The following is a 27,002-nucleotide window of genomic DNA, read 5'->3' as shown; positions in this document are numbered from 1 at the left end:
GACTGCTGGTTCGAATCTCCTTCGCGTGTGAAGCGGGCCTACATCTCACCGCTGGCCGTGTAGCTGTTTGGTTAGCACGGGACGCCATTTTTCGCATTTTCCATTTCATTGGCGAACAAAAATAGCCAGCTACGTCAACATCGCCTTTTATACCTTTAAATCTGTTGATAATATTTTGAGCGGATGACTCGGCGCCGCGAGGAATGATCTCGCTGGTGGACTGGGGGGAGAATCAGCTGTTTCTGGCTGAAAACGTTTTCAGCACCACAGCGCTGTCCAGTTCCGCGGTGCGAAGACCAGTCTGCTGTTTTAAACAGGGTCCTGCATTCAAACTGTTATAGTCTTTTAAACTTTTTTGTTACATCTAATCAACAAAAATGAAAATGTCTTGGATTTCACTATTTTTTGTATGTTTCAATAAGTTGAATAGATTTATTTATAATGAACACTCATATTCACGAATTAATTTCAATTAATAAAATATGTATCTCTATTTTACATTTATAGTGTAACCACGCTGTACATTTAACCCGTGTAATTTGAGCACAATCTGAGGTGCTTGCATGCTTTTGTTAATGGGTAGGCGTTCTGTGCACAGCCAACAGGATTTTTGCTTCCACCATATACTGAGAAAGCTCTCATAGATTATGGACCCTTGATTCCAAATCTCAGACTGTGAATGAGTGGAGCCATGCATGTACCTATCCAATGCTGTACTGTCAGAAAAAGGAGATGTGTAATATATATTTTATATTGGTATATTGATTGTTGTTCATCTGCAGTTCATGTAGTGCTGGGTTCCTAGTTTGTGTTTGCAAGTTCGGTGTCGTAGTTCTGAGTTAGATGGACACAGTTTGAAAGGTGTGGGGTTTGCCATTCACCAGAGCCATCATAGAGTCCGCATAGTAAGAGTTTCCCGCCATGAGTTAAACATTAATGCTGTCATGTGGAAACAGAACAGAGATGGTGCAATACTTATGGCTAAAGTGACTCATCGACTCAGCTCAGTGCTGGTGTGTGAATCCTCCAACACACACACACACACACACACACACACACACACACACACACACACACACACACACACACACACACATGCTCTTTAGTGTTTGGCTGTGTTTTTCATAGACAAAGAGAGGGAGAGAGAGTGCACTTTAGCATGATGACACCAGCACTGATGTCAATGACAAGGGCCGTTGTTGGTTATCACCATTACAGACACTGTCCCAAGCCTTTGATCTGTGAGCATGTCGCCTGTAGGCGAACGGTGTGCAGTTACACCACAACAGAGGACCGAGACCCCGCTTGGCTCACGCGCAGACCGTATGCCTCCTCTTCGTCACAGGCCTGCTGATGATGAGGAGGTTGAGGATGAAGATGAGCTCATTGCTGTGGGCTTGATGAGAAGGACTCCTCTCATTGGCTGTTGTAGGCTACTGAAAATGAAGACCCATATGACAGGCCAACCATATTTTAACTATTGAATATAGAATAAATATGCATATTGCACTTTTCATATGAGCTGAGCATGTATGTACGTTGACCGCTGTGTGCCTTTTTGAATATAGCACATAATGTTGACGAGACCCGCTAGTTTAACTGATCACACAGAGTGTACAAGTTCCTTGGGTGATCCCTGTGAAACGCAGCTGGAATGACCTGGTAGGTGTGTGATCCGTGATCCGGATGGTGTGGAGAGCGTTCAGCCTCTGACTCCAGGTCCAACTAGAAGGAATGGCTGTGACCCCTGTGGCATGTCTGTAACCATGGCAGCCAGGACGAGGGTTCCTTCACAGAGAATGCCAGTGCCCGCACGTGCACACACATACACAAACAGGTACGGGGCTGTAAATCCAGCCCAGAGGAATTCCGGACGAGTTCCAGAGGTGCTGGCGGCAGTAGCGTCCTGCTAGGAAAGTGACGGGGAAAAAAACCTGGAAAAGGGAGGAATGAGAGAGGGATGATGATGATGATGATGATGATGATGATGATGATGGGAGAGGGAAACAATAAGGCTATGATCTTGGATCATGAAGGAAAGTGAGCCCAGAAATATGATGGTGATGATGATGAAGATGAAAATGAGAGAGTATAAGAGACTTGTGGTAACAACGGTTAGGGTTAAAGGTTAAAGAGTGAGCCGAGCTTCTTGATGAGCTTGTTGGTTTTGTACACTCTTTGTATTGTTACCATAGTTAAAGTATAATGAAGTATATGTATACTGAACTATAATGAAGTATAGTTCTACAGGCAGCCTTCTCAATATTCCCTTTTAGATCTTTAGACTTCTATTTTTATTCTGCAGTGTTTCAGAATAATGTTTAATGTTAAGAGCTCAAGTAGTCAAGTGATGCAATTTAATTTCATCATCATTAATTTCATTCATAATCTAAAGTGTCTAAATGCTGCTAATGTGTGGAGCAGTGAATAGGGCAGGATTATACATAATATTATGTACTGTATTATGTACATATTATGCACTTAATTCTGTTTTGTATTTGTTGTCACAACTTGTTAACACAGAAATCACAGAACCTGAAATGCACCATGATTTAGATTATGATTTGATTATTCGATTATGCATAAATGCACCTCCTTACATTTGAAAAGTTCACAGGTATTATGTTGCATTTTTGACAATCCAGGTCGTACGGTGACAGTATTTCTACCCTTTGCTTTAATTTGAATACCTGCTGTGTGCCACATTTCACTGGATGAACCGCCATTTATAGTGCGGAAATGTCATTTGGGAAGTGCTGGTCCAGTTATATGGACTGTCGGTAGAAGTCGCGTAAATCGAAACGGATGTTTCTTTTGACTATGCTGCCTCTTGAGTTGCTAGGACGTCAGCATTAGAGCAGCTCTGGCTAGAGCATCTTGAGATTTCTGGTGCACAGGCAGTACAATTACATAAGAGCATCGAGACACTGACAGAGAGACCCAGAGAGATTGAGCAGCTAGTAGACCCATCAAGCTATGGAAGTGGGAGCTGTAGGGATGCCTTAACCACATTTATATGTGTATTTTTATTTATATTCTTTTACACATTTTGATAATTGCTTAATGATATTAGCTAAATATTAATAAATTAATTGCTGATAAATGATCTGTGAGCACTCCAGGTTTTCCCTGCCATGATTTTCTGTAACGTGCATTGAAGGCATTTTGCTCTGATTTGCTTTTCTGAGGCATTTGTATGAACTGCAAATTGGGGCACTCCATATGTGCATTCTAAACACTAGTTTGTCAGCATGAACTCAGTGGGCAAAGGTCCCAGTAAAGTTAGATTTTCCCTCTCAGTGTCTGAGCCTGGAATCTGGACCCGGGTCTCTGGCAGGTGCAGAGGTTCATTTACATTCCACGTCCGTTCCAGAAAGCAAATCAAAAGAGCAAATGTAGAAAATGTGCTTCCAAAAACATATGTGAAATATGAATGAACCTCTGCACATGCCACATTCCCATGCTGAGCTATTTTATTTATGTAATTATGTATTTGTGTATTTTTTATTCCATTTATCACACTCTTGTGTAAAATCCAGTTACTAGCTGCTAAAACTGTAGCTATTAACTGCTCTATCTGTAGTTACTGACTGCCCTATCTGTAGTTACTGACTGCTCTATCTGTAGTTACTGACTGCTCTATCTGTAGTTACTAACTGCCCTATCTGTAGTTACTAACTGCTCTAGCTGTAGTTACTGACTGCTCTATCTGTAGTTACTGACTGCTCTATCTGTAGCTACTAACTGTTCTATCTGTAGCTACTAACTGTTCTATCTGTAGTTACTGACTACCCTATCAGTAGTTACTAACTGCTCTTGCTGTAGTTACTGACTGCCCTATCTGTAGTTACTGACTGCCCTATCTGTAGTTACTAACTGCTCTAGCTGTAGTTACTAACTGCCCTATCTGTAGTTACTAACTGCTCTAGCTGTAGTTACTGACTGCTCTATCTGTAGTTACTAACTGCTCTAGCTGAAGCTATTAAATGCTACAGCTGTAATAATGAGGCTAAGCAGATAACTGAGAGAGAATGGTACTCTATGTATCACACTGCTGGTCTGGGACTACACCCCTGCACTGCTATTTGGTGATGGTTGCTCGAGCAGGAAGTCACCTGGGAATGGCAGGATGGCCAAAGGTGAAAGGTCATCTTTGTTGCATTTTTGTGTGTCGAAGTGACACCGTTGTTGCCATTCACCAGAGAACAAGAAGGGAGGGAGTAGTGAGAGGAGGGAGAGAGAAGGAAATAGCGTGGGGAGGGTGGCTGGTTTCTGCATGTAGGACCCAAGGGGCCTGGGATGACCCAGCCCGTGTGAAGCCTGTGTTTCTCAGCACATGCACGTGACGGAGCTGACAGACGGTCCCACCGTGCAGAGAACGCTGTTTCAACAGAGAGAGCAGGAAATCTTCTGGCATGGTGACAGACAGAGAGAATCTGGCATCGCCAGATAAGATTTACAACTTGCTGAATACCCTCCGCTCTAGTGATGTATGAAGCAAAAAAATGATGTCTGCAGCGCCTGTATTCCTACATTTATGGGCGAAGCAGGCACTGTAAGTGTTATTTGCAAACTGCTTAAGATTACATGGTGCTGGGGAATCAGGAAAGTCCAGTGTGTTTTCCTGTAAGGAAAAAGCAAACAACTTTCCAGACGCGAGTCTTGTTCTTCACACTAATGTGCTCAGGTGTCACACACACACACACACACACACACACACACACACACACACACACACACCCTGAACATCGTTCTTCTTCAGAAAGATGGTCATGCGTTCAACTGATATCTAATCACATCTCAGCCCCATACAGCTGCAGCCTGGCAGGTCTCTCCCGGGGTGAGGTGCATTAGCTTAATGTTTTCTTTTAAGTATATATACTACTGGGCTCCTAATATAATGCACTGGCCCACGGGCCCCCGGCAGCTCTTTAAACTGTAAACAAAAGCATCAGCTGATAATGCTTAGTGGCCTCGCGCGAGGTGCGTGCATTTTTAATGCGGCCCAAGGAAGGCCGGGTGTTCGCGCGTCCGGTTGCTTGGGGGTCACTACCAGCGAACGCCCTGATAGGGCGAATAAACAAACAGCGTGCGACTGCTTTACGGGAACTGGCCCAGCTCGGTTAGTTTAGCGCTTCCTCCTAAACGCTTCTCTCCCCTGTCACAGTGTGAGGGGGGTAGGGAGGCGCAGAGCGTGTTGAAGGGTCTGTGGTGGTCGTCCCGCTGGGCCAACCTCTCCTGTATTCCTTCCTCCTTCTTCTACACAAAGCTCGCGTTTGTCCAGATTTATGGGGGCCAGGTCCAGGTTTTGGACAAGCCGGCCGGCCTGCAGGCTCCATCTGTGTTGTTGAGGCCGAGTCTCTCTATTCGAGCAGGGCCTGGGACATTGCTACATTTGGTCCGGTAGGGTCCATTTGGGTTCGGTTGGGTACTGAAGGGTCCGGTAAGGTCCGGTAGGGTCCAGTTGGGTTCGGTTGGGTACTGAAGGGTCCGGTAAGGTCCGGTAGGGCCCAGTTGGGTTCGGTTGGGTACTGAAGGGTCCGGTAAGGTCCGGTAGGGCCTGCCGTGGTTCTGTGTTTTCACTTCTGCAGCGTTACCATTCTGCTGTGAAGTACCCATGACAACGCAGCACCTTTCTGAATCACCAGAGACGTCCAGGACCGCTAACCCAGCGAAGAAAGGCACATGTATTAATACAGCACAATTCCCATGTGACGCTTTACAAACGAGTATAAAAGATGTTTGTTTTCAAAAGATAATTCAAATATGTAATTTAAGTAATGAAACATGCAAAAAAAAAAAAGGTTAATAAAGGAGAAAATTAGGTTTTCCATGCAGTGCTAAAATAGAATGCTGCAGAAAACCAAAGTGCTGTTATGCGTTGTGACCAGTGCACGGGCTGTACGTGTGTAACACTACAGCAGGTGTTGTCCTGGACTCCTCTGTTTGACCATTGTGTGTGGTTTCAGCGCTCTGTGCTCAGATTGCCTGCGGTTGGCTTGTTTGCTCAGCTTCTGCACAGCTCCACGGGGACAGAGGGAGGAGCCAGGCCGGCTTGATTGACGGCAGCGACGTGGATTAGAATGTCTGCCGATCGGCACACAGTATGCATGCATTGTTCATTGTGTAAGTTATAGCCTGATTTATAGAGTGTGTGAGTGTGTGTGTGTGTGTGTGTGTGTGTGTGTGTGTGTGTGTGTGTGTGTGTGTGTGTGTGTGTGTGTGTGTGTGTGTGTGTTTGACACATTTGACCTCATGCTGACGTGGTACAGGAACATATGGGTGTGTGTACATCTGTGTGTACATGCATGACATCATGGCGCAGGGGTTGGTGACATCACTGGTGACTGCACGGAACTATAAGCTCAGATCTAGCATCACTGAAGCCCTCTGCTTGATCTGAGCACTAATCCCATGAAATCATTGCAGACAGAGGGAGAGAGACCATGTGTACGCATCATATCCACGTAGCATCAGGCAGCCACGTTGGCCTTCTTGTAGCCAACTAAGCTATTGGCTCTACATTTCACAGTGTAACAGGATATATTTTGTTTAGTTTAAGAGTAACACTAATAATTGCAGATGATCCTTGTTGCGGGATAACAACCGGTTACGATGTTGATGGTTTAAGGCGATGTCCTGACATGCTAGGAGCGCCCCGGTCATTGGTCTGTGTGAGTTTATGTTCCGTTTTGTTCTGATATGTTGATTTTGTGCGGAGCTTCTCAGGATTGATGTGTATTGCTGGTGCCTTTCTGCATGGTTCAGGCAGTTCGTACCCCATTTAAGGACATCTGGGTGTGGAGTAGAACGGTAACCGCAGCATTGGAGGGTCTTGGGTTAGAGGAGCCTGGTATACACAGGCCTAGAGAGATCAATGTTCCCACTCATTTAGATTTATGGAGGAGGAAGAGAAGAGAGAACTCGTGTTGTCCTCGCAAGGCGACCTAATGAAAAGGGGTTAATTCTGTGTGTGTGTGTGTGTGTCTGTGTGTGTCTGTGTGTGTTTGTGTGTGTGTGAGTGTGTGTGTGTGTGTGTGTGTCTGTGTGTGTTTGTGTGTGTGTGAGTGTGTGTGTGTGTGTGTGTGTGTGTGTGTGTGTGTGTGTGTGTGTGTGTGTGTGTGTGTGTGTGTGTGTGTGTGTGTGTGTTGGTTTGGGGGGATGGGCCTGCTGCTTTGTGGTCTGAAATGGTTTATTGGAGCACCCAAACTGGTTCCAACTTGCTTAGGGCTATAGTGGTCATAGACACACACACACACACCTGCCCACATGACATTTACATTCATAAAATGGCTCATTTGCTTTAGTGCCGCTGCCACCTGTCAAACACATCCATGCACACACACACACACACACACACACACATACACACACACACACACACACACACACACACACACACACACACACACTGACACAGACACGTACATATGATTTTACCAGCCTGCTCCATGGGTTGCCCGTGGCCCTGCCTCCACCCATGTAGAGTGTGGTGCACCGCTGCCTGGTTTAGGGCCCTCCTGACCAGTCAGGACTGGCACACTAGAAGCTGTAATTGCACAGCAATTATGCCTACGCTGGCATGCTACGATTCGACTTGGCATTACGTAACAGGACCTATTTTACATTCTCAGTTCTTTTGGCTGCAGAGTGGAGAGAGAGAGGCGGTGAGACCCAGAGAGAGTATGTTACAGTGGCCCGGTATAACACACAGCTCCGGCTGGACACTCTTGTTACCAGCAGAAAACGAATTACACCAATCTCACTAAAAGGATGTGTTACCCTCTCCTTGTTGCTGGCTCTGTGATATTTTATTTGCTGTGTAGCACTTGAGATCAAGGAATTAGCATAGCTCGCTCTCTTGGGAAGTGGGCTACTCAAAATGACTGCTGTGCTGTTAATGCATATTTCATTGGACGAAAGGGTAGACCTTTTGAATGACAGTGGTGCTCATGGTTTTTGGAGACATCTGTCATGGTTTTAGGAGACTTCTCTTATGTTTATAGGAGACATCTCTCGTGTTTTTTGGATACATCTCTCATAGCTGTTTGGAGACATCTCTCATAGTTTTTTGAGACATCCCTCATAGTTTTTTTTCGAGACCCTTGTGATTTATTGGAGACATCTCTCCTGGCTTTGATCTCACTTCCTTTAGCTTTGTTGGAGTTTTCTGACTTGCACAGTCCCTCTTGGGCCCTGTAAGAGTGTAACCTGTATGAGGATGAAAAGGTCCTGCTGAGATGATCTCTCTTGGTGTTCTCAGAAGATCCAGATGACTGTAGCAGATTAGGTTAAAGGATTAGGTTTGGTTTAGGTTAGGTTAAAGGAATATTCTGGTGTTAACCTCAAAAACATTTTCCTTGGCAACCAGGGGAAATTTTAAAAAGAGGTGCATATGGCACTCCACAGTTTTCATTTCAAGAAACGATCATTTAATACTGAGCATAAAAACAGCAACATCCTGTCCCGTTTATTATATGAAATCCTTTTGAAAGTCATTTTTTCTCTGGAAAGGGAGGGGGGGGGGGGGGCTGGGGGGGTTGAAAGAGCAATTCTGTGATGTCTGTGTCTTCTTCTGGACCTGCTAGCATTCTGATGCCTGTGATGATAATGGTGGTGACAACGGTGTGTGTGAGTTTGGCTGGGAGAGGGTGGATTGGGTACATGGGGGGTTATGACTCTGCTTACACATGTTGTGCCATAGGTGAGTTTTCTACAGTGTGAATGATCAGGTTTGGCACTTTCCCAGAGGCCCATGCGTTGTACACACCATGTTTTAAACGCAGCGTGTCCATGCCTGCCTGCCTAAGCTGCTTTCTAATGAAGGAAAAAATTCTCAAAGAATTCTCTGCCATTGTATAAGCTGCATAAGCTGCGATGTTTAAATGTTTTACTTATGGAAAGAGAGCTGTGAAGATGAAAATAATGTTGGTTCTCAGTTCCACACTTCCTCGTGGCAGACTGTGGCATAATTGTCCCTGGTGGGTGGGTATCAAGGGGCATGCTCCACGTTTAGACCTCACTAACAGGCTTTCAGAACAAGGTCTGATAGGGTCTATCAGCACCATTATCATCACCTATCTTCATTCCCCAACTTCATTTGTTCCGTAACTCCATCTGATGGAAGGCAAGTGTCGGTGGGCGTTTCCCATCACTAAACCCAATAGTCCCAGACTTGGGTTCAAGAGATGTGTGCTCCCCTTGTCCATTAGAGGGCGCTGTTTGCCCGAGTCATCATATCAAATGGCAGTATTGTAGCAAGCAGTGCTGTAAAGTCTTTACTCCGGATCATGCATATTAAAAGAGCTGCTTGAAGCTGATGCTACAGGTTCATGAGAAACGCGTGCAGGCGAGCGTACCTCCATCACCTCCATCACCTTCTGTGGGTTTTCGTGGACCTCGGAGCGAGACCATGTCTACGTTTGACCCTGCCGTATCGCCACAATGATTCAACTCGCTTTCAAAATGATGTGAGAGAATTCTTTGAAGCTTTGGCCCATACCCTAACATTTAAATAAGTGCTTTTATAAGCAATGTTTTCTTAAAAGAATTAGTATATTTTATGGACAATTGCTGTGTTGTATTGTAACTTTTCTCTGGCATGGTCACATTTGGCACATAAAGGATTCCTGGCTTGGTGTTTAGAGAGCAATCTCTTTAAAATGATTTATTGTCACACAGGATTATACTACATTTTGGAGGGTATGAGTGGTTGCAGAGGTGCTGAGAAATGTTTGTCCCCAGTGATGAGCTGCTATTTAATATCATTATTGATTTAATTTATGTGAACTTACATTTTTTTTACATGTTGTCTATTTAATTTTTTGTGGGTGTGTTTTTTTTTTACTCATTGAAATCTCACCTAATCCATTTTTGCTATTTCAATTGATAGTACTGCTTATTTTCTGCATGTTTTGTAGTACATTTTTAATGATGATATTGGATTGCATTTGTACTTTATTTGTACATTATTGTAATGCTGTCATGATGTTAGTGGTTACCTTAATCTTTTGATTTAACCATGGTTTCATTTAACCTCAGAAACAAGCCAACGGGCAAAAAATGTAACATTAGACTTTCCGTTTTATTATTCTGCTGTGTTATTTTTCCACTGAGTTGGTCGCTTTTTTATTTTTAGGGTTAAAGAGGAACCAAAGTCTCAGTCACCACAGTAAGTACCTCTTAGCACAGAGAGGACCAGGTTCTGACCCTCTGCCCTCTCACTGGTCTATGCACCATGCTTTTTTTTGTGTGGCTTCCTCTGTGACTGGCAGCTCTTTCTCCCTCCTCTCTCTGGTGATTGGCTGGCTATGGTTTGTTGTGGCTTTTTTATTGGCTGTGTAAGAGAGCTAGTGACCGCTTCTTACTTCATCCAATCGGAGGCTGGATGCATTCTGTTCCGCTTTTCCCGCTTCTCGGTCGGCTGTTGCGGAGAGATGCTGTGTTTGATCTCCCCTCCTCTGTGTAACATATGGCAGTGGTGTATCTGGTTGTTTGATGAAGCCCTGATTATACAGGTGCTGCCTGCTTCCTTTAATCTCTCTCACTCCCCCCCCCCCCCCTCTTCTGTCTGTCTGTTTCTCTTCCTCTTTATCTCCCCATCCATCTCTTTTTTCCTCCTCTATCTTTGTCTCTCTGTTTATCTTTTATCCTATTTCTCTCTGTTGCTCTCTATCACCCCCTCCCTCTCTCTCTCTCTCTCTCTCTCTCTCTCTCTCTCTCTCTCTCTCTCTCTCTCTTTCTGGTGTGAGCATTGTGGATGTGCCTCAGATTTGTGTTCTGTGTAGCTGCTGGCTGCCTTCCTGTCTACCCCACAGTATGGTGTGCAGTGATCTTGCCCTAGCGACAGGCGCTCTGACCTCTGACCCCAGACCCCCTCCCAGGTTCGCTCTTGTCCTGCTTGTGTGTGCAGGTGGTTCAAAGGTCCCTTTAGTGGGATCACGGATCTGGTTAATAATGTTCTGCAGCCCCAGACAAAGTCTCAGAATGAGGCCCAAACAGAACCTCCCAAGGAGCCGCAAACGTAAGTAAAAACAGAAGACTTGTCAATGTCCTCACTTGAGCAAAAACTACATTACCCAGCAGGCAGTCTATGTATGTCTGACAACTCTGTTTTTGAAGTCGAAGTCCAATATATTACTTATCTGTTAAATTTTAAAATTTAACAGATAAGTAATATATTTATTAAAAGTATTTAAAATAGATGTAATACAGTATAGAGTGCCCTGTAATAATGTTGATACACCTTAAAAGTAATCTGATTGGTCTGGATATTGTTCTGGATCGACGTTAATATTTTTTGCAGAGTAATAATTTAAACGACTGACCCTCAGAATTAACTTATTTGTTGTTATTGATTTAATGAATTAATTTATTTAGGTTAGGAAATATTTTGAGAATACTGCAAAATTATTGAACAACTACACTGTGTGAGGTACAAGTGCTCTAACTAGGACACGGTTGCCTTACAGTTAGCCTCACATGAACCTTTTCTGGATTACAGACCCCTTAATGAACAATCGGTGGTAGAAACATACCTCACAGACTGAAAGCTGTTATAAGCTGTTATAATAGGTATAAATATTCAGCTTAATTCAGTCCAAGTGAATACTTTTAATGGTACTGAATCCACTTGCAAGGCTCGGTACTATTAACTGTACTGTCAAGGTAGCCTAGATGTGTGAGGTGCAAGCAAACCTTCCCCAAACTGTTCCTGGACCAGAAGTAAAAACAGCGACTATGTGATCATAATACCTCATGCATTATTTAATGTCTATACATAATGTAAGACTTATACTGTATATGACTTTGTAGGAACCATATGCAAGCCTGTGGGAGTGGCATAAACATCAGGTTGAACTCTGGTCTCTGGGTCATGCCCCTGTCAGTCGTATGGGGAGCCGGTACCAGAGCGCCAGCTCGGGTTACAGCCGTACTCCTCCAACTATAGCGTGTTGGCCATGGGGTGTGGTGTGTGTGTTGTTTGCTGTGAGACAGGAGTGTGGTGTGTGTGTGTTGTTTGCTATGAGACAGGAGTGTGGCGTGTGTGTTGTTTGCTATGAGACAGGAGTGTGGTGTGTGTGTTGTTTGCTATGAGACATGGCGTATGGTTACAGGCGGACTGAGTGCCACACGTGCCCGCCTCGCCACCCGAGACTACCCTCTAGCCCTGCCTGCCACCTGTCCTCTGGAGCACACTGGGTTATTCTCATGTCAGGGCCGGAGGCTGTTCAGGATTAGGGGTGGTGCCGGACGTGGGACGGGGGGCGGGGTGAACGTCTCTCGGGGGAGGGGCAAGGGAGGTTTTGGTGTAAATGGAGCCTGACAGTTGGGCGTGTGGTTTGATGATCCAGGAAGAAGGGAGAGAGATGGCTTCTGTGCTGGCTGTGCGTTTCACGTGACGATGAATGCTAATGGCGGTCAAATGCCTTGCACATTTCGGAGGGTTAGAACAGACCACGAAAGAGAGCTGAGAGGGTCCCAGCTTGTTCTGTGAGCACAGTAAAGTTTGGAGGGCTGGTCAGAGGAGTAGGAGTCAAAAGCAAATGAAATTGACTCCTTCACTAGTCAACAGCCCGAATATGACATTAGAAATCTAGCAGCCGTTTTTATGTGACTTAAAATGTTCTGTCGTAAACCTAACCAAATAGATGAATCACAGTAAAGTGGACAGGTAAAGACCAGTGGGCTATGTCCTGTGTTCATACAGGTAAAGGGCTGGTCACATGGTCAGGCCTTACAAGGATGGAACAGGTCTGGAACACCTCTGATCTCTCCTGGTTATCACACATGACGGGTCACATGGTAAAGGGGAAGGCACACTCAATTATTCAGCATATTAAATCCTATTGTGTAAACAGATATGGGGGCCAAAACCTGGTGGACCATTGGTGGACCATGGAAAATGCATAGATATGCCATTTTGATGATAGGTTGATAGGTTACAGATTTGCCACTCCATCAGCCTGACCTTTAACCTCTGACCCATGGTGCAGGAAGGCACGACTAAGGAATGTGAAGACACTCTGCATCTGAAACTCTTGCTCCATTTGTAGAGAGTCATTTCTCAGGTTCTTAATACCAGTAAGAACTTATCAACCAGGTGCCTTTAGGCCACCGTTATTATTACAATAATACTCATGTGCAGGGCTCTCAAGTTTTGGATTCATGTCAGAGTGTGAGAGTTGTTGAGCGGGGGGGTGGCGGTGGCGAACGTTAATTGTTGAGCGGGGGGGGGGGGGGGTGGCGAACGTAAGTTGTTGAGCGGGGGGGGGGGGGGGGGGGGGGTAGTATATCGCGATCGAGGTAATCCATAGATATGGAGATATGGATCGGATATAGATATGGATCGGAGGTAAATAAACTAGATTTTTTTTTCTCGCTGTGTGAAATCGGAAGTGTGGCGTGTGAGCGTGTGAAGACGGTAAAATGCGTGTGTCACACGCTCAATGCGTGAGTCTTGAGAGCCCTGCTCATGTGAGTCCATGTTGAATATAGTACTATTGTCACTCGGGTTAATGGTTTGATTACAAGTTACACCATGATTGATCCCTTTCTGATCTTTACTATGAGTAATGCTACCTATAGCCCATAACGTCATGAAGCAGTTCTTGGAGATTACGTGACAAATTGATTAAAGTAGAATTGAGCAGTTTGCTTTTCATTTCTGACATATTAATTATCTGCTCATATGTAAAAAGTCTATAAAAACTAGATATAATTACCACATATTCCTTGTGCTGTATTTAAAATATGGAGCTACCATGTAGATTTCACACTAAATAATGTGATATTTCCATGTATCCAGTGTGAGTAATGCATGTATGAAATGCCCACGTGTGAAAAATGTTACTGATTACAAATGACTAGAACCCTGTAAAAACAATGAATGATTAATAATAGCAAACATATATAAACTTGCGTTATAAATAAACAAGTAAATTAATAAATGTATGGCTGATACTACGACAGACTCTGTTGCGTGAGAGCTTGGCTCTAGCGTAGCGTAGCATGTACTGTACTGCCACCTGAGGGCACGGTCGGTGTCAGCTTACACCTGGCCCTGAAATAGAACCACAGGTGCAAATGATTCATTAACCAACCAGGAACCTGAGAAAGTGGAATTGGGTTCGGCTACTGCTTGACGCTTCCCCCGGGCACCTCCCACTCTGAGAAGAGGAGTGGCCTCCATCTGAGGGGAGTGACCCTATTGACAGACACGTTGTCATCACATTCAGTCAGTCATTCTTAATCGTATTAGTGTTTCCACAGTATTATACACAAACTCCATCCACATTATCAGAACTTTCACTGGAATAAATGTAAAGGTGTTCAGTAATGAACAGGGTGACTGAAAATTTGTGCATGTCAAAAACTGTGCATGACATACAGCCATTGGTTGTACATCCATAAAATGAACATGTAGAGGAATCTGGTACCAGGTGAGTGTGGGTATAAGGTAGGTTTTTCTAATAAAGTGGATAGTTAGTATATCATACACGTTTTTTTTGATGGTTTGTTTTCACAAAGTACTTACATCCCGGGGGGGTGGGGGGGGGGGGGTTATGAATGCTGTTCATTAGCGGCTGCGTGTTGATGGGTTGTTTGGCGTTCCCCACAGGAAGCTGCACCAGCAGTTTGAGTCATACAAGGACCAGGTGAAGAGGATGGGGGAGGAGGCCCAGTCGGCCCAGTCGGCCCAGTCCACCCAGTCGGTTCCGGAGCAGAAGGGTGAAGTGTCCACCTGCGGGATCTGCCACAAGACCAAGTTCGCCGACGGCTGCGGCCATCCGTGTTCATACTGCCAGACCAAGTTCTGCGCCCGCTGTGGGGGACGGGTGTCTCTCCGGTCCAACAAGGTACGACCACGTAGGCGCTCAGTGCCAGGCGTTTCTCACGGCCACACCATGGAATCGTTTGCTGAAAGGTCACATGCACTTTCTGACTGCAAATCTGGTTCCTGTGTTTGAGAGTGGTGTGACTTTTGTTTAAACAGGCAACTTGATTATTAATTTTCAATTCCTGTATTGTACTGTATGCCTGATGTAAGCTGTAAGCTGTAATCAGTCAATCAGTCATTTCGTTTTACCAAAACAGGCCTACATTTGGAGATACTAAGTCCAGATTCAGTTTAACCTCTCTATTGAATTGTGACCATGATCTTAGTCTTTTGTGTAACTACCATATGTTTCCCTAATGGGATATAATATAGTTAGTGTTAGAGATCACTTTTAGATGCTTTTTCCGTTCAGAAATGATGACCAAAGAAATCAGCTTTCAGGTTGTTTTGATTGTTCATGAATTGTGTTTCTGATCTGGCACCTCTACTAATCTTGGTGTATCTTGAGTTCTTTGAGAGATGGGCCAGACAGGCATGTCTAGACTTGAATGTTTTGATCAAGTCACAGAGACTTTGATGGCTGTTCACTTGAGCTGAACCCTGCTGGCTCAGAAGGATGCAACTCAAGTCTCTCTAACCAGTGCAGTTTGCTTAATGACCACAAGAGGGCAACAGTAGCTTTTCTTTTGAAATGAAGCTCTCTATACGCCATAGAACATGGGTGTTTTAGCACAGAAATAACTGGTTTGTGTAACCTTTTCATGTCTCTTTTCAAGCTACAACTAGTCTGCAGTAGGTGTTTTGATCACTGTGCATCAGAGAGCTCTATGCTCTGAAACAGCTGTGCCATGGTGTGTGTTTGCGTCTGCATACCCCTCACAGACCCTCCTCTCTTTCCCCGTATCCCCTGTGGAACAACAGGAGGAAATGTGGTTAGCATCTTTTTTCTTTATTTCTCATTGATCTCATCAATCTATTACGCACATTTATGGAGAAATGTTCTGTGGGAAATGTTTTGAAAAGGTATGAGGCATACAGAGAGGTCCCATCATGAAAATAGGAGAGTTTGAATGAATACACTAATACCACCATCAGTGATTGATTGTAACTATTATGCTACTATGATCACTACTAATGCCAGCTGATCTAGTTAGCTTGTTGGGACAAACTGAACCTTTGAAACAAGAGCTTGATACTGTATTGACTAGGTACTTGCTGTCATGGGGTACGTTCATTTCCACCCAGAGACCTTCTCAGTGTGACTTTGGTGTATTACCTTCATGTCTAGAGCCTATGAGACTTGTTTGAAACACGGGTTAGAGACTGTCATGGTGGAACTATATTCCATCTTTCTCTACTTGATGTACGGGCAGTGTTCTGTGAGCAGCTATTTTTTACTGGTTTTCGCATTTGTGTAACATCGGGACCATGCAAACGTAAGGACACAATGTGTGTGTGGTGCACCCAACCAACCAACCACAAATGCTCTAAAACAAGTAGAGAAACAGAAGTCAAGCTGCACGTACCAGTGTTGTGTCTTAAACCTCTCACCAAAGTCCACAAATGTTCACAATAGTGTGTTAAGTAATGTAGCATCCACCCAATCAGAATTGAATCATGGGCCATCTGGGCCACGCCTCTTTATGAGCCTTTCTCTGTCACTGAGCCACGCCTCTTTATGAGCCTTCCTCCGTCACTGGGCCACGCCTCTTTATGAGCCTTGCCGTTCTGAATAGCTGACCTTCTAATCACCGGCCCCGCCTTATCCACCGCTTACGCACTGCCGTCTAGTTATTGTTGCAGCTAACTGTTCCCAGTGTCCCTGCCTTTGCCAAGTCTTGTCTGCTGTTAATTTGCCATTCTGAGCCTTTTCTCCTGTTAATCGCTTCCCGGTCTGTTGGCCCTTGATATTGTTATTCAGTCCCTGAGTTTGTCTAGTCTGTTTGCCATGTTTCTGACCTCCTATCAGGGTCTGTCTTCTTGGATTGAACCTGTCAACATGCCATTGTCTCTTAAACCCAGCTGCACAGAGGCCTTCGTCTTGGCTCCAGGGACAAGTTGTGACAGTCTAGGACTACATTAAAGTGACCTCATATCATGATTTAGGACTTTTATTGGTGCAGTGGATCATTTTTGCAATGTAGTACAGATGTAAGGCAGAGATTCTGGTTAAATTAAGAGTACAATAATGTAATATACTGAATACGTACTGGTTTGGTTAAGCAATAGATTTAACAGTTCAGATGATGTTTCGTGGGCTGTCTTATGCTAGGGACACACTGACCTGACTGTTGGCTGTCAGATGGCGTCATTGGTCGTTGCTGCCCGACCGTCACCCGTGTACTCAGAAAATTAGCTTCATTTGAAGCTTTTCTTTTGTGCAGGCGTAGCTGTCGTTCATCAGCTGTAGTGTATTTGGTGTGTTCGAGTGTAAACACACAGGCAACGACAGGTGGCCAAGCTGACAGAGGGTGAGCTCACTCACTCATGTTTGCCATTAGTCCTTCAGTGTCAGTATGGTGTATCCCTAGACTTACTAAACTGTACGTCTGTTATAACTGTAAGTATATATGTTGTAACTGTGTATTACATCACACAAGTAATATAATGATGTCATGTTGGGAGTTTGGCTGCTTTAGTACTATAGTGTCATAATTTAGTGCATCTTCCTGCACTACGCCAGTTGTACACCGCAGGTACGTAATGTCTGCCTGTGGCTGTGACACTGTAGTGCCATGGCAGCTGTAGTGGCCTGCTGGCCGTACCCAGCCCTCATGTTGGCACAGAGCCAGCCCCTCTGAATGCGCCACGGTGCCCACGGTGTCGGGTGGCACCTGGCCCAGATGGTGCTGCTGTAGTAGACGTAGGAGGCGGGGCTTCAGCCTGAGCGTGCGCTGGCACCTGCTCCCGTCTTCCTGGGTTACGGTGGTTCCCTGCGAGTCGGATCTCATTCAGCACTGAGAATGCTGCTCAGTACGCCCAGATAGCGAAAAACAGGTGTAGTCATGCATTGTGTGCTGCAGTTATCAAATGTCCAATACATATTGCATGGTGGGGTGTGTTACATTTTTTTTGCAGATATTCAAGAATCAGCATTCTTTCTTGTAAGAAAAGGTTTCTAGTAAATCCAGCTGACATTGCTAATGCCATGTTAGTGCACTGATAAGGTCAAGAACACTGTCTTTAGTATTTAATGTTATGTTAATATAGCGTCCCAAGTTACCATGTTTTGAATTGTATCTTTTGGGGTCAGACCCAGTTGTACTGTTTGATACAGTATGTCAAGGTGCAATTTTTGTTTCTAATTTATAAACGGAAATGCTGAAAGTCATTTGTCATCCCGTGTCTGAATGGTATGAATGTGTTGTGCCGTATTTGCTCCCCTAATTTGTTGGCGGAAGCTCGTGCCCATTCAGCGCGGTCTCATTTCCGGAGCTGGTTGATGGCGCGCGCGGAGGTCGCGCGCTGGAGCAGGCCACGCGCCGAGGCCGCGCGCTTGGCTATCGTGTTCCCCGCCCAACAGCTCCGCTCGCCGCGCCAGACACCGCCACCTGTAAATATTGATGCCGTCTCGGACAATATCGCTTGCGCCGTGCTTGTGTCTGTGGGGGAACACTGAACACGCTAACGGAAAAAAGACCTGATTGCAACACGTTTCTATCACTAACATCAAAGCTTTCAGACGGGTCTTAAGAATGTGTGAAGCAGCACGTACGGTGTAGGTCAGGGCGCTATAATAGCCTCACTGAAGTTCACATGTTGGGCCTATTATTAAACGAATGCTGCAAATACAGAACAATATAATGTCTGTGCAAACTCGTTTTAAATGTGATATGAAACTAAAAAGGTATATAATCTATCGTTATAGCAATATATAATTGACCACTTTGAGTAAAATAACGGCTAGTGTCTATGGTTGAAATGTAAAACCAGTTCATATGGAAATGACTCAACATATATGCGCAGAATTAACCTCTATAGTCTACACCAGGGGTGCCCACAGTTTTCAGCTTGCGAGCTACTTATAAGATGACCAAGTCAGAAAGATCTACCGGGGTGGCGGCGAACGTAATTTGTTGAGCGGGGGGGGGGGGGGGGGGGGGGGGGGGCGAACGTAATTTGTTGAGTGGATTGCAGATTGGCTACCGTGAATGTCAATCAAAATACAACCGTCAGTGCAGATGTGCGATTCATCTACTACTATTTTATGTGACGCGATCTACGCACATTCCTTCGCGATCGACCGACACTTCCTTCGCGATCGACCGGTCGATCGCGATCGACGTAATGAGCACCCCTGGTCTACACAAACTACTTACTCCATGATCACTACACCTACATCACTGATGCCTTCTCATATCTCAACAAACGAATTTCTCTAGTACTCAGTATACCTATAATATGAATCTGTATCTGCTAAATATGAAGTTTTACCTAGTGGAGATCTAGATTGTAGCTACAGAACACATCACGTGGTTTGGAGAGTAGCCTACGAGGAAAATCGTTAGTGTTCTTCAAACATATGTGGCGCTAAAAGTGGATGTTGCTCATAAGAGAACATTTTAAGAACACCTGATTTGCTCTCTGTAAGCAACTTTACCAAGATTAGTGGATACTACAAAATCAAATGGTTATCACAAAAATGCATTCAAATAGGCCTACGGCAAACTGCGCCATTCGAATAGCTCGATTAATCCACACATTAACTCATACGTAGTGTTACAGTATGATTAAAGGCTAAAGTGAACGCATTTTTTCTTCACGACTCACTTTTGCTTACGGGATTCTCATGGACTGGATTTACTTCAGTGTAGGTGAGGAGCCCGTGCGATTCGATACCTCAATGTATCGTCATTGTTTCACCGAATCTGTTATTTTGGCCTCATTTGATTACGACCAGAGAGGAATCATTCAAACGCAATATGGTAGTATGGATATTCGTACACAAGAGGGCGCTAACCCCCTGTCAGAAATTGAACGCTCTCTATATTGAGGCTGTTTCCCCACTCAGTTCTTGGGTACCTCCAAAATGTCACACTTTTGCCGAATTCCCAGCCCTGCCTTGGTAAGATTCCCTGTTTTTGACTCCTTGTGATGTGATGAAAGCTCGTATGGAGATTGAAGGAGGCTGGGAAACACTGCATTAGATGGCAGCTGGCCTTTCACTGCATGGTGGCACATGCCATTCTAAGAGAGCTCCTACCAATATTACAAAAAAAAAAAAAGAGAAATGGATCTGGATTAATCCAAAGACTAATAGATGTATGCAGTACCTACTCAGTTCTGGGGGATGTTGACAACCAGCTTGCATGAATTGGAGGCTAAAATGGAATCTATGTTTACGTACACCAACGTCAGGTACACCAAGTTAGTAGCATGTAAAATGTGATGGTCAACAACATCTGTCAGTATAGCCAGACACTGGGTCCTGCTTTATTGGCTAAATCAGCCATTAATGCAGTGCACAAGAGTTTTTTTTTTCTCTTTCAGGTGTGTGTGTGTGTGTGTGTGTGTGTGTGGCCCTCCATTATAGGAGTCTATTTTTGGACTTGGGTTCAATGACTATGAAATGTGCAAACTCAGGAAGAGGGAGCTGTGAAAGAGAGGAGGAATGGGAGGACGGGGGAGTAGAATAGAGGGATGAGGGGAAAAGGAGAGACGTCGAGGAGGGTGAGCGGAGGGGTGGAGAACAGTGGTCATGCATCTCTGTCCTGCATATCTCCTCCACAAGCTTCCACTGTAGATCAGTCCCTGGATGTACACCTTCTGAACGGCGGGGGTGCTAACGTAACCCGGGTAGCCCAATGTTCATATAACCCACGTAGTCACATGTTCATGTAACCCGGGTAGACTGCATCAATTCTAGTCTGGGAACTGGTTCTCCACTCAAAGACATTCTAGACATGTACTACTATTTAAAAAAAACCCAGGAACTGTCTGGAGAGGCTTTGGGACTATTCCCAGTGCTTATTCAGTTCATCTTGCAGGTGGGGAGTGTGGATATGGCGTCGGGCGTTCAGGGAGAGAAGGGGCTTTCTGGGTGGTTTCTGGGCACACGGCACGTTTAATGATCCATGACAGACAGAGAGGGAGAGGAGCCGCGGTGCTAATTGTGATTGTGGCTAAAGTGTGCGAGGTGGCCGAGCCCAGGTGGTGGCTGAAAGAACCGGGCTGCACCCTGGGAGGGTTGGAGAGATCGGATTAATGACCGCTACATGGACCATGCGGAGAGGACCTGTGGTAGTGTGGCAGGCCTCAGGGTGATGACCCTGCTGTGACTCTTGGGCTGTGAGGTCTTTAGGTTACAGGCTAGAGGTGATGACCTTGCACTGGTGTGCACTTTGGTATTCTCTGCTAAACCAGTGTAGTCTTTGGTGGCATTTATTATGGGATGAAGCAGGACAACGGTCATTCTCTGTGATGTTCACTGCTCGGCTGGTCGACAACAGAGAATCAACCGTTCCCACCAGTCCGGCTGTTTGGCTCACTGCCCGAGCACATCTCCAGAATGGCCATGCCTAACCCATTTTTCAAACGTATATGCTCATCGTGTAAGAAAGGAAAGGTTAAACATTCAAACTCCATAAGCTTAAAGCACAATCCTTCCCTCGGCAGTGGCATGATATCACAAAGCTCGGGGCTCACGGGGGCGCAGTCAGCTTATGCCGTTGTCACCCAAAACTACATCTCTGCTATCTCGCAGTCAAGCGTCTTATCCCTTTGGGTGTTCTGCATATGTGGTGGGGGCGTCTTTCTCCAGCTAGATCACCCTGATACCAGACATGCCTTCATCAGTCTGAAGGGATACATCTCTGCACATCTTTCTCTCTCCGTTTCTCTCTCATATATCCAGTTTTTATTTTTTCTCTGGTGGAACATAAGAGACATTTCATCCAAAATAATGTGATTTATGTTAATAATTAATTGGCAGTAATATAATTATGTGCAAATAAGACTGCACTAACAGAATTTTGATTTAATTCATCAGATTGCTTCATTCAATGCTAGTCACATTCACAGTTACAGGAATTATCCTGGTGTTTACAAGCTAGACTAGCCTTTTTTGCCAAAATGAGAGGGTTACTCCATGATTGTAATGCCATATGCCACCCTCCCAGCACACACACACACACACACACACACACACATTACCACTCTCTCTCTCACACACACACACACACACACACACACACACACACACACACACACACACACACACACACACACACACACACACACACACACACAGACACAAAACACACTTGATAGGGTAAACCAGCTTACATGTCTATGTTTGCAAAATTACTCTAACACTGCCATAAACTACTGCTAATAGGAAATAATTAACACTGTGTTAAAGAGATTATGCTAATGGTTCTCTTGTAACTTCTAGTCATTTTTAACCCCCCCCCCCCCCCCAGTATCCTTTGGAGATTAGTTTTTAATCTATCATTTTAGATTTGTCTATGTTATGCTCTTGTCACTGTGAGGAGGGCTTTAGGACCCTGCGGTGCTTCCTTTCCAATACTGAAACATAACAGCTGCTCACAGTGTCATTCCATGCAGAGACCCTCACCAAGCTTCGCCCCCTGGACAAACGCCGCTGCTCACATCGCCAGTCACGACCTCGCCATTTTCCTTTAGCCTGACGCCTCCTTGTGGGAATTGCCGCTAATTGCATTATCCTGAAAGGAAATAAACACAGGGTCTTGATTCTGGCTTTCTGGCTTCGGAGTCTCTATGGAAACCTTTCCCACAGCTCTGGGCTAACGAGCGGCCCCTCCCACAACAACGGTATCGGCGGCTTGCTCATCTCATGTGAAGGAGGAACGGAGTTCAAAACCATGACAGTCAGTGGTAGCTGGCAGCAGCTGCACTGTGCAAAGTCCCAAAGATCCAGAGCTCCATATAACATTACACAGACCGGCTAATCGCCGTTATTGGATCAACTCCCTAACTGCTCGTGTTGTGCTGTGAATTTCCACCTTGGCTCATGGTTTTGCTCTCTTGTAATATAATGAAGGCCTATCCATACCCTATCGATGTTAGCTAACATTCTTTCTTCTTTTTTTGCTATCAGGTAATGTGGGTATGCAACTTGTGCAGAAAACAACAGGAAATCCTCACCAAGTCCGGGGCCTGGTTCTATGGCGGCCCGGGAATCACAGTGCCCCCGAGCTCCAGTGACTTCCGAGGGGTTTCGTTCAGGCGCAACGAAGAGGCTCCTCAGGAGAAGAAGGCCAAACTGCAGGAGGTTTCGCTTCTCCACCAGGGGCCTCCCGGGGACCGAGGGAGGAGCCCTGGGCTCACCCGCCAGCATTCCCTTGACAACAGCTCCGGACTGAAGCGTGCCGCCGACCTGGCTGACAGGTGAGGGCCGACTGGGCTCTTGGTTTCTGATATATCCTTACTGATGCTGGAGATGGTATGGCCCTGTCTCAGACTCTGGAAATGGTATGGCCCTGTTCCAGACTCTGGAGATGGTTTGGCCCTGTCTCAGACTCTGGAGATGGTATGGCCCTGTCCCAGACTCTGGAGATGGTATGGCCCTGTTCCAGACTCTGGAGATGGTATGGCCCTGTCCCAGACTCTGGAGATGGTATGGCCCTGTCCCAGACTCTGGAGATGGTTTGGCCCTGTCTCAGACTCTGGAGATGGTATGGCCCTGTCCCAAACTCTGGAGATGGTATGGGCCTGTCCTAAACTCTGGAGATGGTATGGGCCTGTCCTAAACTCTGGAGATGGTATGGGCCTGTCCTAAACTCTGGAGATGGTTTGACCCTGTCTCAGACTCTGGAGATGGTATGGCCCTGTCCCAAACTCTGGAGATGGTATGGGCCTGTCCTAAACTCTGGAGATGGTATGGGCCTGTCCTAAACTCTGGAGATGGTATGGCCCTGTCCCAAACTCTGGAGATGGTATGGGCCTGTCCTAAACTCTGGAGATGGTATGGGCCTGTCCTAAACTCTGGAGATGGTTTGACCCTGTCTCAGACTCTGGAGATGGTTTGACCCTGTCTCAGATTCTGTGTGGAGTCAGAGGTTTGGATTTTAAATAACCAAAGCTTTTTGATGGAGTTGTTGTGTGATACACACTGAGACACAACTAATAGCAGCATAATGGCACTAAAATTAGTTCAATTTTATTCTTAGAATGGGTGTGTAGCTGCTGGATTTACAGGTACTGGGGTTTGTTATTCTCTAATAGCCTCAGAGAGACTGGCTTTAAGTTTGAAAACCTCTCAGTTGTTTACGTGTATGATGTCTATATGAAGATGCCTGTGTTCTCCGAGGAATCATATATTGTGGTGGAAGAAATAAGTGGTGAGCAGGAAAAAGGGTTCAGACAAGCAGGAGATATTCGGGACCCTAACACCCGAGATTCACTGTTTATGTCCTCAAAAAATTACTCTGCAGGGGAGACAGATCCTACAGTTGAATACCCACTGCAAGCAAAGAATATACACAAGTGTGCATAACACAAGCACACAAGCACACACACACGCACACACACACACACACACACACACACACACACACACACACACACACACACACACACACACACACACACACACACACACACAAGGATTGAGAGTGGTATCTATGCACCTGAATGTCAGTTGAAGAGAAAGTGTTTCCTTACTGGACAACTTTTACATTTTCAGTAAACACCGGCTATGTAGTTGACGCCAAGGAATACGCTTTGCTCTGCATTACTTTCTACTTTTGACCACAAGGGGTCTCTGTGCCCTCTCTGTGGACAGCGCATGCTCCCTCTCCAAGAGCTCCATGTGTGAAGTGCCCTGCGCAGTAATTCCACCGGTCTTGATTAGATTCCTCCATGCAAACAGATGTCTGCACGCTTGTAGCCGGGCCACCCGCTGCCTGGCACATCGATCCCATGTTTCGCGAGGCTGCGGGACACGGGGGATTGTGGGCAGTGTGCCGTGCGGGACGCCGCAGGGAAGGCCGGGTGACGCCTGGGTGCATGCGTGTCAGAGAGAGAGAGAGAGAGAGAGAGGGGGGGGGGAGCAGACAGAAACACAGAGATGGAGAGAGAAAAGGAAACTGCCTGTGTGGTCGCTCCAGAGTTGAGATTCTGAAATGTATGTAGCCAGATCCGAAGCTTGCTGTAGTTCCTGTGACGGCGCTGGTGAGGAGAGCGCTGATGGAGGCGTGTGGTGAAGCCGCTCCTGCAGGAACAGGGACTGTTCGGTTCTGCCCCCGCCCCGTCCATGCCCAACTCCCGACAACTTGTTGCATTTAAGCAGTTTGTACTAAGGAAGCGTAACCTCCAACTTTAGGCCAGAATATTGGATAAAAATCTCGTGCACGTACGCACGCACACGCATGCACGCTCTCTCTCTCTCTCTCTCTCTCTCTCTCTCTCTCTCTCTCTCTCTCTCTCTCTCTCTCTCTCACACACACACACACACACACACACACACACACACACACACACACCACACACACACACACACCACCGTTAAGGAGCGAGTGTTCTTTTAGATCACCGGGGTTGGGCTCATGAATTATTGCGTCCAGAATCCCTCACCATTAAGTATGCATATTGTTCGTTCGGTCGGGCTTGCGAGCGCTTCTCCCCGGCAGAAAGGTGAGAGGGTGAAGGCTTGCGCACCATATGGCTCTGAAACAGTGCCCCCTTTCATCACAGCCCGCCACAGCGTTATGTAACAGAAGACACCAGAGCGCAGCAGCCTCCTGTAAACGCTTCCCAGAATCTCACATCTCACCCTGCTGTTTCACAGAGCCACGAGGACACCTTGCTCTCTATGAACAATTTATTAGTGCACAAAACTGGAGGGCTTGTCACATTCATATGGTAGCAAAAGCCCACAAATAAGCTGATCTCGAACGAATAAATCAAGCATGTTATTATCTCAGCACTCTGTATTCATTAATTGCAGTTTTGCATGGTCCAAGTGAGCCCTAGAAGACCTCTACTCGTATTTGCAGGAGATCTCGGTGCTGACTGACCTCCGTTCAGTTAACGTACCAGTGAACGAACCACGTTTGGACGGTCCCAGGAAAAAGCCCGCTGATAAATCCGGGCCCGGCCGGTCGTTCATTCATCTTAAAGAATGTTTAAATGAACTCCCGATCTCCTCCACTGAAAACGCGCCGACAGCCCTATTTATATGCTGAAATAATGTGAGAAGGGGCCCTAATTTGTCTTGGTCTCCGAGGTGTCATTGGAGTGAACACCAACACTGATAGCGCGCCAGGACAGGGAGGCGCTTTAATGAAACAACCACAATTGCGCTGGGATTCAAATTTAATTACGGCTGTGGCGTTTCTCAAGCTTTCGCACTTTTTTTTTTACTTTCAAATGTATTTATTTTTTTATTTATTATTTGCACATCAGCACATAATCTCCCTTTTTTCGGAAAAATAGTGTAGGCTTGTTAGCGCAAGATGAAAACGTGATGTCCAGCCGGCACAGCTTGTGGTTCTGAGTGCGCTTTGACAAAACCGATGGCTCACATTGAGATTTTTGTAGTTACTTTGATGCTCGTGTCGTTTTTTTTATTTGTAGCAGTTGAGGGAGCACGATTAAAGGTTCAGCAAAAACACTGTTTGCCCCTGAAACGCTGATGCGGCACGGTGGAGTGTTTCGGGGGTCCAACTGGGTCCAACTGTGTCGCGTGGAGAGAGAAGCGTTTAGGGCGATGCTGGAGCTGCACCTGCGAGTTTGGTGCAACCATTATTAGCGGAATATTACTAATATCACACCCGCACCTGTCTCTTTTAGCAGCGATTATTTAAAATGCTGGTCAAATTTGACCTGCGAGGGAATTTCCAACTGCGACTGGGGGATACTTGTCAAAATCAATAAAATCTTATTAACGCAGAAATAGAAAAAACCCAAGAAGGGGCAAGGGGGTTCGTTTAAACGATTTATCACAATCGCTAAATGGTCTTTAACATAAATTTCCCATTCACTTCATTTTTAATTAAGTAAGAAGAAGATTACATATATGATTTAGGTTGGGATAAAGTGACTATTGTCACGCTTGGTTCTGCGGGCTTGGGCGCTAGCACAAATCTGTTTAAATATTGAAAGCACAAAAAAACGCATTAATTCAAGCACATTGCACTCGCTTTCAGGGCAAACGTTTATTCTCCTCTACTTATAATTT

At 45.5% G+C, this 27,002-nt stretch overlaps 1 protein-coding gene across 7 annotated transcripts in view; it reads left to right on the top strand.

Moving 5' to 3' along the window:
• Positions 1 to 27,002, top strand: part of rims2a (regulating synaptic membrane exocytosis 2a) — a 126,015-nt gene that overhangs the window by 1,012 nt on the left and 98,001 nt on the right. For all 7 annotated transcript variants that reach the window (XM_077013092.1, XM_077013091.1, XM_077013088.1 and 4 more), the window contains exons 3-6: positions 10,139 to 10,171; positions 10,913 to 11,023; positions 14,621 to 14,858; positions 22,920 to 23,209. In XM_077013092.1, coding sequence (XP_076869207.1) covers positions 10,139 to 10,171; positions 10,913 to 11,023; positions 14,621 to 14,858; positions 22,920 to 23,209 — 672 coding nt within the window. The remainder of the gene's footprint in view (positions 1 to 10,138; positions 10,172 to 10,912; positions 11,024 to 14,620; positions 14,859 to 22,919; positions 23,210 to 27,002) is intronic.

Source organism: Brachyhypopomus gauderio, chromosome 7 (genome assembly GCF_052324685.1).
Source record: "Brachyhypopomus gauderio isolate BG-103 chromosome 7, BGAUD_0.2, whole genome shotgun sequence".
NCBI classification, from domain to species: domain Eukaryota; kingdom Metazoa; phylum Chordata; class Actinopteri; order Gymnotiformes; family Hypopomidae; genus Brachyhypopomus; species Brachyhypopomus gauderio.
This window is presented reverse-complemented; position numbering and strand designations above follow the sequence as displayed.